This window comes from Lepidochelys kempii, chromosome 9 (genome assembly GCF_965140265.1).
Source record: "Lepidochelys kempii isolate rLepKem1 chromosome 9, rLepKem1.hap2, whole genome shotgun sequence".
NCBI lineage: Eukaryota > Metazoa > Chordata > Testudines > Cheloniidae > Lepidochelys > Lepidochelys kempii.
Window position 1 is genome coordinate 32,806,355 of NC_133264.1, and position 12,419 is coordinate 32,818,773.

The window sequence follows — 12,419 nt, forward strand, 5'->3', positions numbered from 1 at the left end:
CCTGTCAGTTCCTCCTGGTTGCCCATTCCTATTATATGAGATAAAGAGCACACTAGAAAGGGCAGTAATGAAAGGGCAGTAATTTTAAAATAAATATAACACAACCCTGCTTTACACACCATATATTCAATCTGAGTAAGCTCATGTGTATACATTTCTAGATGAAAGAATGCCTACGCAATAGGCATATGTATATCCTGAAGACCAGCTTCAGTGCATGCTTGTTTCAATAAGGAAAATTAATATAGTGCTTATGTACTATATCCAATTTTAAATCTTTCTTTACTTCTTTATTTCTAAAATGGGCATTCTTCAAACCTGGTCATTTTTATGGAATCTGCCATCCTACTCATAAGGATCTGAATCCAGGAACCACCAAGAATCTCAGAAAAAACAGAGTATTTCCTTCATAGGACTAAAGTTATCTAAATGATCTAACCGTTAAAACTAATATTAGCTATTTTAATTATTTACAACGGTCTTTAAGTAGGGGCAAGAAAATATGAATGACAAGCTAGCAAGGAGAGCCAGAGGAAATGGAGGAAACTAAGGATATGTGGGTAATGTAACTCCTTATATATCCTGGCATGAAGGATTACTTAATTCACTGATCATACAAAAGTGACCAAATCAGATTCAACAAACCTTTCCATACCTATAAACAAAATCACCTTTGGGCTGGAAAAAGTACATGAACAATTACAGGGTAATTTCACTGAAGAGTTGCAAGTGCCTAAAACAGGAACATACAATGGAAGTGCTTCCTTAAGTAGAATGCCACTACTTTCATGCAAAACACCTAATGTTTTATAAAAGGGGTATATGGGCTACTCCTGTTGATGTGTGAGTGGGAGTCTATTTATATATGAGATGCTATGAAGTTTTTATTGCCTTGAGTTTGGGATGAATATAGTATTCATGACTCATGAAACTGTGAGGGAGTTATGCAGAACTTCCAAAACAAAAATAAAATAAAAAGTTAATAGGTCCCATGTCTTCTGAAATGGGTTGCGAAGTTACGTTTAGGGGAGTCTTTTAGCACTACATATATAGTGTACATTATAAGGCTCCAAAGTTACGAGTTATTACTATTTAAGAATTCCCCAGATGTTAAGGATATTTTACAAAAGAGAGAAGAGTTCTGAGAAAAGAAAACTCAAGGTCTAATGGCTAGATTTCCTCAATATACTGAGGAAACTCAGAAATGCTGCAGCCTTTCATAAAAGTGTATCATTGGTGCAGCTAGAAAGACTTTCCCTTTTTCCCAGTGACTGAGTGAATGAATTAAAAAAAAATTATATCAAACATTAGCGATTATATAATGTGCCAGATACAGTAGTGAAAGGTATATAATATACCTTTATTTAATCATAACATTAAATGCCATCAAGTTCCCTATTTTTCACTACTGTATCTGGCACATTATATAATCGCTAATGTTTGATATAATTTTTTTTTAATTCATTCACTCAGTCACTGGGAAAAAGGGAAAGTCTTTCTAGCTGCACCAATGATACACTTTTATGAAAGGCTGCAGCATTTCTGAGTTTCCTCAGTATATTGAGGAAATATAAATATATATATATATATATAAAAGGGAAGTTGATTATGAATGATACAGCTTTAGGCAAAATATTGTAAGCTTTAATGACAGGGCTTACTTAATGAGCAATCCTGTTAGGGAAAAAATGGGGTTGTGTTAAAATTGACTTATTTTCATTTACTGACAAAGTGAAGAATTAAGGCTAATATTTGCAATCAAACCTGCTTATGCTGTAAATTTAGTGAAATACACCTGTGCTGAAAAAGGCAGTAAATAAAAGGAACTGAAACCAAATAGTGTGTTCATAAGGACACTTGATCACAGGAATAATCAGAAAAGTAACTGTTTGATTAATAATGCACAGAGTCAGCTCAATCACGCATACCAAGGTCCCACCATTGTTGTTAAAACAAAGAGAATAAAAATGGAAGATTTATACAGCTATTCCAGCTTGCTGGAGAATAATAGTTTTTGAAGTGACTTTGCATTGCCTGTTGTTTTCTGCACTGTTTTTGCCACTCAATACATTTCTATTTTTTGAAAATGATCTTTATTAGTTCACAACACATACTGCAGAATGGATAGTAGTACTCAAATTACACAGTACTTGTAAATGTGAAGCAAACATCACATAACTCATCAGTTCAGAAAAACAAAAAGTCATTTATAAATGAACAGCAAGCACTACATAACTGATAAGCTTAGGAAAACACAGTCATATTTATAAATGTACAGTAAGCACTACCCAGTTCCTAGCAGCACCCAAAACTCCAGGCCAAAGAGCACTGCAGCAGAGAACGCTACTGTGGCAAACTGTTAAAGTACAGCTCCGCATTGAGTTCTTGTAATGACCCTTCTGTCTGGCTGTTCAAAGTCTGCAGTCAGCTGCTCTACCTCTACCTTTCACCCCGGAGGCAGCTTTTCCCCCTTTGCCTCATAGATATTATGCAGGACACAACAGACAACTATAACCATTGGGACATTTTTCTCCCTGAGATCCAATCTAACGAGTAAACACTATGAGCATTGCTTCAACCTACCAACTATCATTCTGCACCTGCTCAATTGGTATTTGAACCTTTCCTTGGTGCTGTCAAGATGGCTAATGTATGGCTTCATGAGCCAGGGGAACAAGGGGTAAGCTGGGTCCCCCAGAATCACTATTGGGATTTCAATATTGCCAAAGGTAATCAACTGTTTGGGAAAGAAAATCCATGCTTGCAGGTTTATGAACAGTGCCAGGGTTCTTGATGTGAGCATCATGCAATTTCTCTGACCAGCCCACCCTAATATTGGTGATGAAATGTCCCTGACAATCCACCTATGCTTGTATAACTATAGAAAAGTACCCTTTCTGATGATGTACTCTGTGACAAAGCGAGTTGGAGCCAAAATAGGGATAAGCATGCCATGTATTGCTCTGCTGCGGTTCAGGAATCCCATTGCTGCAAATCCAAGCTCTATGTCCTTCACATTTCCAAGAGTCACAGGGGATGATTAATGGCCCTGCACATTTGCATGATAATGGCCCCCCACTGTGGATTTTCCAACTCAAAACTGATTTCCCACTGAGCAGTAGCAATCCAGGATTGCAAGCATCCAGAATATGTTGTTATTAATAATAATAATAAATAATAAGGCATCCTTGTTAAAATCTTTAAATGGATTTCAAATAAAACCTGAGTTTTCTCCTTAGAGATATAGAATTTCTTATACTTATTAGAAATTTTCAGGCACTGAGGTAAAATTATTTTGTTACCTAGGTAGCTGACGAGTTTTTAAGATAACGTGGACAGAAAAAAAAAGAACTGGGTTTGTGTCTTCCTTTATTTATTTGATTCTTTATGATATAAAGAATCCTTGAAAGTTTGTTTTGTTTTACTTATTTATATTAGAAATTCTAGTTTCTTCTTTGCTGTTTTTTCCTTAGAAGACTCTCTGAATAACTAGAGAAATAGCAAGATTATGACATGACAAATATCAAAAAAGAGAAATCTGAGCAAGAGGAAGGTATTTTAGGCAGATGTTTAAAATTTGGGGGGGGTTCTTTCTTTTTTTAAAATTATTTTTGCTTTTGTAGCACATATTAAACTTCAACACCTGACAAACAGTTGGAAGGAAAGTTCTTTGTGAAAAAAATCACCGCCCTGTCTCAGGGTGTAACAGGGTGGTTTGCCCATGAGCTGGAGAGTCTAGGGCTAAGCCAGCTCTGATTACAGGATGAGACACCCATGCATTTAATTAGGTGATCCCAAAGTAAAACATAGCAGGAAGCTGCAGGGATGGCACTTTTGCAATGAGGGAACTGCAGAGTGAAGCTACAGGGAGAGAGGTCTCCTGCAGTGGTCCCTGAGGAAGGGACAGTTCCTCAGGTGGAAGGAGGGGCTGTGCCCAGCTTAAGCCTGGGTGGAAGACTGTTTTTGTGTCTGAGAACTTTATTAATTTAATTAAAAAGACCTCACACTCTAAGAAGGGCTGTGACTGAAAGAGAAGCGGTGGAGTTTGTCGAAAACAGGGCCAGGAGGCACAGCCAAGGCACACCTGGCCGTGAGGGGGTGTTTGGGTAGCAGCCGGCTCTGTTACAGGCCCTAAAAAGGCTACCACTCTAAGGCCTGGTCTACAGTGGGCGGGGGGATCGATCTAAGTTACGCAACTTCAGCTATGTGAATCATAGCTATGCTACAATCATAATACAAATAATTTTAAATTTAAAGTGCTTTATGTTATGTTATATCACGCCACTTAAGGAAAAGAAAGGGTTTGAGCTGCCAGTGGTAAGATTCAAGTCTGCAGCTCTTATGCAACACTTTTCATCAGTAGATCTCAAAGCTCTTTACAAATGATTTTAACATCATAAATGGTAATTGTTTAAAAAAACTAATCCTATTTTAGTCATGGGTATCACTTCAGTTTTTTCCAAAGGGAGGAGACTTTTATCACCTTTAGAGTTCCTGGATATTGACAACTCCATTAACTTCCTGCATGACAAACTAGTAGTGTCTGTGATGAAACTGAGGGTTATAAGCACTCAGCCACTGGTTTCACTTCTCACAACAAACCAATTATTCACCAGCACGCCAGGAATTCCATTCCATTGTGGTTTACTCAAATGAAAACACTTGAGCAATGGTCAATATCCTACTGGTGAAATCCTTTTTGTAAAAAAATAATTCTAATAAACTGATAATTTCACTTATAAAAAACCCACACATTATTAATGACCATAGGGAAAAGTAATTCTGCCTAGCCCAATGGGACCCTGGTCTCTAGATGTATCACAGTACAAGTATGAAACATAATAATAATAATGAGATAGATACATCTAAATTCTCTCTCTCTTCCTGCCCACTAACAATAATAAGTTTAAAACAACGAAAACATTAAATGCCTGATATAAAACCACAATGAAAAGAATTTCAAAGTTAGGACTTGCAAAAGTTAGGCACACTGGGAGCCATTCAAAAGTAATTTAGAAGAGGATAGCTAAATGTGCTTACAAGTGGTGGAGGGTCTCATTGCCTGGTTTAATACCAGATCCTTAATATTATAACTAGGGCTGTCAAGCGATTAAAAAAATTAATCATGATTAATCACACTGTTAAACAATAACAGAATACCATTTATTTAAATATTTTTGGATGTTTTTTACATTTTTAAATACATTGATTTCAATTACAACACAGAATACAAAGTGTACAGTGCTCACTTTATATTTATTTTTGATTACAAGTATTTGCACTGTAAAAAAACAAAAGAAATAGTATTTTTCAATTCACTTAATACAAGTACAGTAGTGCAATCTCTTTATCATGGAAGTTGAACTTACAAATGTAGAATTATGTACAAAAAAACCTGTCTTCAAAAATAAAGCAATGTAAAATTTTAGAGCCTGCAAGTCCACTCAGTCCTACTTCTTGTTCAGCCAATCGGTCAGACAAACAAATTTGTTTATATTTGCAGAAGATAATGTTGCCCGCTTCTTGTTCACAATGTCACCTGAAAGAGAAAACAGGCATTCTTATGGGACTGTTGTAGCCAGCATCACATTATATTTACATGCCAGATGTGCTAAAGATTCATGTCCCCTTCAACCACCATTCCAGGGGCATGTGTCCATGCTGATGACAGGTTCTACTCTATGACAATCCAAAGCAGTGCGGATTGATGCATGGTCATTTTCATTATCTGAGTCAGATGCTACCAGCAGAAGGTTGATTTTCTTTTTTGGTGGTTCGGGTTTTATAGTTTCCGCATCGGAGTGTTGCTCGTTTAAGACTTCTGAAAGCATGTTCCACACCTCGTCCCTCTCAGATTTTAGAAGGCACTTCAAATTCTTAAATCTTGGGTTGAGTGCTGTAGCTATCTTTAGAAATCTCACATTGGTACCTTCTTTGCATTTTGTCAAATCTGCAGTGAAAGTGTTCTTAAAATGAACCCACATGTGCTGGGTCATCATCCAAGACTGCTATAACATGATATATATGGCAGAATGCGGGTAAAACAGAGCAGGAGACATAGAATTTTTCCCCAAGGAGTTCAGTCACAAATTTAATGAATGCATTATTTTTTTAATGAGCATCATCAGCATGGAAGCATGTCCTCTGGAATGGTGGCTGAAGCATGAAGGGGCATATGAATGTTTAGCATATCTGGCCCGTAAATACCTTGCAATGCCGGCTACAACAGTACCATGCAAATGCCTGCTCTCACTTTCAGGTGACATTGTAAATAAGAAGAGGGCATCATCTCTTGTAAATGTAAACAAACTTGTTTGTCTGAGCGATTGGCTGAACAAAAGAAGTAGGACCGAGTGGACTTGTATGCTCTGAAGTTTTACATTGTTTTGTTTTTGAATGCAGCTATATAACAAAAAAATCTACATTTGTAAGTTGCACTTTCAAAAAGAAGAGATTGCACTACAGTATTTGTATGAGGTAAATTGAAAAATACTATTTCTTTGATCATTTTTACAGTGCAAATATTTGTAATAAAAAATAATATACACTTTGATTTCAATTACAACACAGAATACAATATATATGAAAATGTAGAAGAACATCCAAAATATTTAATAAATTTCAATTGGTATTCTATTGTTTAACTGTGTGATTGAAATTGCGATTAATTTTTTAAATTGCGATTAATTTTTTTTAGTTAATCGCATGAGTTAACTGCGATTAATCGACAGCCCTAGTTATAACCTATCATTTAAAATGACTTTCCTCAACTTTTTCTTAAATAATCCAGTATGTTTTAATCCAGGGACAAACAGATTTTTCTGGCCACTATCAAATGCAATGTGATGACTAAAATAAAGCTCACATGCATGTTTTGTTTTCATAGTAAAATAAAGTTTATGGATCAAATTAGACCATCACAAATATACACTCACATATAACATGCAAAAATGGAAAGTTTTAGACAACCTCAACTAGTGGAGTTGCTGTCAGTCACCTATAATAAAAACTACATAGATAAATATAAGCTACATTTCCACACAACAATCTCTTTAAACATAGATTTTAGAGAGACTGAAAGCAAAACAAGCATATATTATATAATATAAATAGTCCCTCTCTACTTTACAGTTGCTGTAACAAGAACTCCTTACCATTGGGAGCCACGGTTTTGCATGTTTTTGCTGCTGTGATAGCCAGAACATGACTAGACCTATCATTGCTCTATAGCACAATTTAATAACATTATCTTATGGGGAAAAAAACCCCAAAAACTAAAAAACCACATACATACCAGTCAGGAAAACAATGCTAACAACAAAAACTAATGTTAAGTGCCTACTCTTCAGAAGAACTGATAGTCAGCAACATTCCCATTTAAAATCAAATCTGTCTTAACTGTCACTGAAATAATACCTTCACGATACATATTTAACATTCTAACACAACTAACACAATGTTAGATTCTAACACAATGTTTGATTTCCTCTATCTACAAAACAGGTTTTTTGTTTTTTTTTCTTGGGCTGAAAACTCAACAATGGACAATTAGAATATTAATTACAGGAAAAAGAAAGTTGGTCTTCAAAATAAAAATTTCATCTTATCTGTATACAGCAAAACATTAAAAATGTGTTTATTTCAAGGTTGGGGGGAGGAAGAATGATAAAGGGCCCTTTCCTCTTGACTGAGACTATGTCTATCAACCTTCAACCTACTGAGAGTTTGATGTGGAAATTTTAAATCCCCCAAGTACCATGTAAGTACAATGCAAAACAATTATAGGCTCCAGATGTATCATCTCTAGAAGTAACTTCATAACTGCCCTTTTGTCAAATATATAATATACATGGAACATTCATTCACTCATTATACACGTCTATGTGTTCTGGCCAGCAGGAGACAAATGTGCTACATTACACAGTACACCTTTCTTGTGAACCACCATGACATTATCACTTTAAACCTGGATCAATTTGTAATCACCACAGGTAGTGCTTAATGTGCTGCACATTCTAATTGAAGCAGCAAAAAATAGCCAACCATTACCCTTCTCTTACAGATATACACACTTTTATTTAAACTCTCACCTAGCTTTCACAGATCTTTAGACTGCAAACTCTATGGGGCAGGAACTTGTGTGTTTGACACAGTTCACTTATTGTGCAGCACCATGCACACTTAGAACAACGAACCATCAATAATACTATTAAATAAACAAACAAAAATCCCCAAACAAACTGACAAGAAATGGGATAAATGCCATTCCTCTGAAATAATGGTTGGTGATTGGGGGAGGAATCACACCTTTGATTGTCTCTGATTATACTTATGATTCACTCCTGGTTAGACCCTTGATGAGGCAAGGTAGCCCAGGAAAAGTATAGTGCCTCTCAAATAGCTAGTTTGAGTTAAGTGCATATCCCAATTAAAAAAAACAACAACAACAAAAAACAAAACAGACCAGTTTGGTTCTTTTATTTCTGTTTGGAGACAAGTTGTGTTAACTGCACATAGCAACAAAGAGTTAATTAACCAAATCCTCTTACCACCTGTCACTTAGAATGAAATGACCACATAAGATCTTTAGTGAAGAACAAATCCTGCGGAATTAAGGCTTGGTCTCATAATGCATTAGAAATAGAATGGCTTCCCTTCCTCCCTTCCCAGCACCATGAACACGCACTCACCCTCTGGGTGATGGTTTTCCCCTCTTTGACTTGCACTGCCAAGCCCAAATCAGACAATCTGCAGTTGCCATTATCATCCAGGAGAACATTTTCTGGCTTCATGTCCCTGTACAGGATTCTGATGGAGTGGAGATGCAGAATCCCGCAGGTGATCTGAGCCGAATAAAAGACGATCCTGTTCATTTCCAAGCCCCTCTCTCCCACGTTGTAGATGTGGTATTTAAGATCCCCTCCATTCATGAGGCTCATAACAAGACACAGGTGACTCTTGCTCTCATAGGCATATGCCAGGGTGACTATGAAAGGGCTGTTAACTTTCTCCAGGATCTCCTTCTCCAGAAGAGCCATCTTCTCCCCACCTTTCTTCTTCAGCCTCTTCTTATCCAGTTTCTTGCAGGCATACATCTTGCCGGTATTTTTCACCTGGATGGCACAAACCTAGAGGATCAAGATGGAAAGAGAAAGGAAGGGGCTTTACAAATACAGACTGGAGATGAATTAAGAGCAGAAGTGGATGGGGTCTAAGGAAGCAAGGTGTACCTTGCCATCCTTTCAGAGGGCATTGCTAGTGATCAGCCTGACAGAGCACTGGATGGGGATATAATGGGAGTAGGGAGTTGGTCTATTCTGCACGGATGGGAGCCTGTCTTATCCTTATCCAAAACTCCTGAGGACCTGATGGAGTTTTCAGAAGTTCCCTTTACTGACCAGCATGTGGATGCTTTGGGGCAATAAAGTGGAGAAGGGGTTACATCACACTGGTTTGCCCAAGGAGGAAGATAGTTTATCAAGGTCTTTGACATCTTCCTAGTCTATTATAGGCTCCTCTTTGCATTGCCCATACCCACCCACTAGACCAGGGAAGGGATGGATGGCAGTCACCCTACCTCTCCGAAGCCTCCTTTGCCCAGCACTCGAAACTCGTAGAAGTACTTCTCATTCACTGGCTGCCTCTCAAAGACTTTCCACTGCAGGAACTTGTCATAGAAGGGGGTTCTCTGGAAGTCCTGGAAGGGTTTGTCCCGGAGGAAGGCCCTGGTCTCCTCTTTGGCCAGCTGCATGATACTCTCATAGTCCTTCTCGGTGGCTGCCTGGCACTTGCTGGCCAGGTCTGGGCTCATGAAGGCTAGGAAGCCCTTGGAGCCAGACTTCAGGAAATTGGTGACCAAGCTCTGCATGATGCCACTCTTGGCATTGTCCTCCGCCAGCTCCCAGTTGGACACCTCATCCAGGAAGTCCTTGGCCACCAGGTATTCAGGCATGGTCTCTAAGAAATCCCTGAAGAACCTTTTGCCAATGGGCTGCTGCTCGCAGATGCTCTCATACTCAGCCGGGAGGGCCTGCCTGACCTCTGTGCAATGCTCAGGCTTGGGCAGTGAGAGGCTCTTGCGCCTCCTCTGCATCTCCTTGGTGTCCCCATCTGTGCTCTTCCTGGCCTGCAGGTATGCTGTGTTGGCAATCAGGTTGTCCAGGCCCCCCATGTCACACATCTTGGCGAGCTCTTGGGGTGGCAAAGCCTGGCTGGGGCAAAGTCACTCACTGGTCCTGGGGCTGTCCTGCACCTCACCCTGCCTGTGTGTGTTCGTGTGGCCTTCAGAGAGACACTGAGGAGACTAGCTACTTTAGCATTAAATACCTCTCAAGGATTTTCGCTAAGTACCTTTAGGTGTATGTACCATTTGTGGAAAGTGACTGGTAAGAGGTTTCTCTTTAAGGAGCTTTGGAGTTGCTATCTATAGCGAGCAGGATGACATCCCAGGAAAACCTTCCCACTGCCGTCACTGAATAGACACAGCTTGGCTGGTGACCCTCAGCACAGACCCTTTCCCGCCCCTTAAATGTGCCAGGATTCCCACCCACACCCACTGTCCAGGGCCCCTGGAGTGTGCCAGAATTCTACACCCACCCACTGTTTACTGACTCCTTATGCTCTGCAAGTGTGCCTGCTACACACACACACACACACTCCATGGCACTTTGCCCTTTGGGGTAGGGTCAAAATCCCACACACATCCACTGCTCATGGCACCCTGACCCGGGGGGTGGGGTACACAAAATCTCTTTGACTTCTTCCCATTGCATCCTGAGCTTTGGGGTACTGGAAATTACATTAAAACATATATAAAATAAAACAAAAGCTGTTACAAATTGTAAAAGCCATTCAAAAGTCAAAGCCATCCCTGAAACATAAGTCAGAAGAGAGGAACAGCAGAAAAAGTGCAGGGGATGTTTGGGGTTGTTTAATAATCACTCAGTTCTGATCGCTGAGCACTATCACATCCTTCAACTCACAGCAAAAGAAATGCCAACGCTTGTGAGCTGCACATATACGGTGCACAAACTTCACTGCTGTCATATGCTGCTCCCTCTAAAGGAACAGAAATTGGATTAGATGAAGAACAGGCTAAAAACTGCTGCTGTTCTAAAAATAATGATCAGTGTGTACTACCAGAACACCACAGAATCCTGGTCTCCTTCACATATAGCGAAGTGGAAACAATCTGAACTTGTTTAAGAGACAAGTGATTCTCCATTACACTTCTAAAAATATCCTCCTCGCCCCAGCCCCCCAAACAAACAAACCAAACCCTACCGTACATTGCAAACTACCGTCCAAACTTTCTGAATCCTGAAAATGTCACTTGGAATCTGTTTTCAGGACTCTCTTGTCTTAAGAGTGTCTACTTACTTTAGCTCTTGGTAATTCAAGGAGACTGGAAATATATTATGAACTTAGCTGATTGGGAATATCATTTGTGAAAAAATATTCTGTTTTCCAATGACTATTTAAAAACAATGGAATATAAAAAAATGTTATTGCCTGTACATGCTTTGATCATTTTGATCACTATTTTATTAGCTATTATGCATTGTTATTTAAGGTAAAGATTAAAGTACTAAAAACTAAGTTTCTAGCAACAGCAAAACAATTCCTCTTCAACGAAAGAGAGATTTCGGTAGTCCTTATTGCCTCCATTATTCTATACATACTACTTACTTATCTGAAAACAGCAATTTTAATGAAAATGGACAGAAATTGCCAATAGAAGAAATTTTTGTAACTATCATCTCTAAAGGCATTGTATTGTCTTATTGTGAGTTGGTTTGCCATTCTCAGATGTTTTATGTATTATGTTCTTTAATGGTACAACATGATTTTAAAAAAATGTAAATGCAAATTAATCTTACCAGCACTTCGCTGATAGGCAATAGAGAGCAAATTGCTTCCTGTATCTTACATCTCTTAAAGCAGTGGTTCCCAAAGTAGGGGCGTCGCTTGTTCAGGGAAAGCCCCTGGCGGGCCGGGCCAGTTTGTTTACCTGCCGCGTCCGCAGGTTCAGCTGATTGCAGCTCCCAGTGGCCATGGTTCACCGCTCGGCCAATGGGAGCTGCAGGAAGTGGCACAGGCTGAGGGACATTCTGGTTGCCACTTCCCACAGCCCCCATTTGCCTGGAGTGGCGAACCGCGGCCACTGGGAGCTGCGATCGGCCGAACCTGCGGATGCGGCAGGTAAACAAACCGGCCTGGCCCACTAGGGGCTTTCCCTGAACAAGTGGCGCCCCTAGTTTGGGAACCACTGTCTTAAAGGAAACTGCTTAAATGCTCACTTGTTATTTATAAATCAACTGTAAAGATAAAGTTCATTCTCATTTGCTACCAATGTAATTTATAAAGTAGTTGAACAATGAAAAATAGTCCAGGAGGAGTTCAAGAGAATAACAAAAATC

The 12,419-nt window shown here is 39.1% G+C and overlaps 1 protein-coding gene across 1 annotated transcript in view; it reads right to left on the reverse strand.

Moving 5' to 3' along the window:
- The window catches only part of GRK7 (G protein-coupled receptor kinase 7), a 31,754-nt gene extending 21,292 nt beyond the window's left edge, over window positions 1-10,462 (reverse strand). Inside the window, exons 1-2 of the mRNA XM_073359803.1 lie at window positions 9,578-10,462; window positions 8,691-9,128 (exon numbers count right to left, since the gene is read on the reverse strand). Of these exons, the coding sequence (XP_073215904.1) occupies window positions 8,691-9,128; window positions 9,578-10,180 (1,041 nt within the window). The 5' untranslated portion in view covers window positions 10,181-10,462. The remainder of the gene's footprint in view (window positions 1-8,690; window positions 9,129-9,577) is intronic.
- Window positions 10,463-12,419: the final 1,957 nt, after the last annotated feature.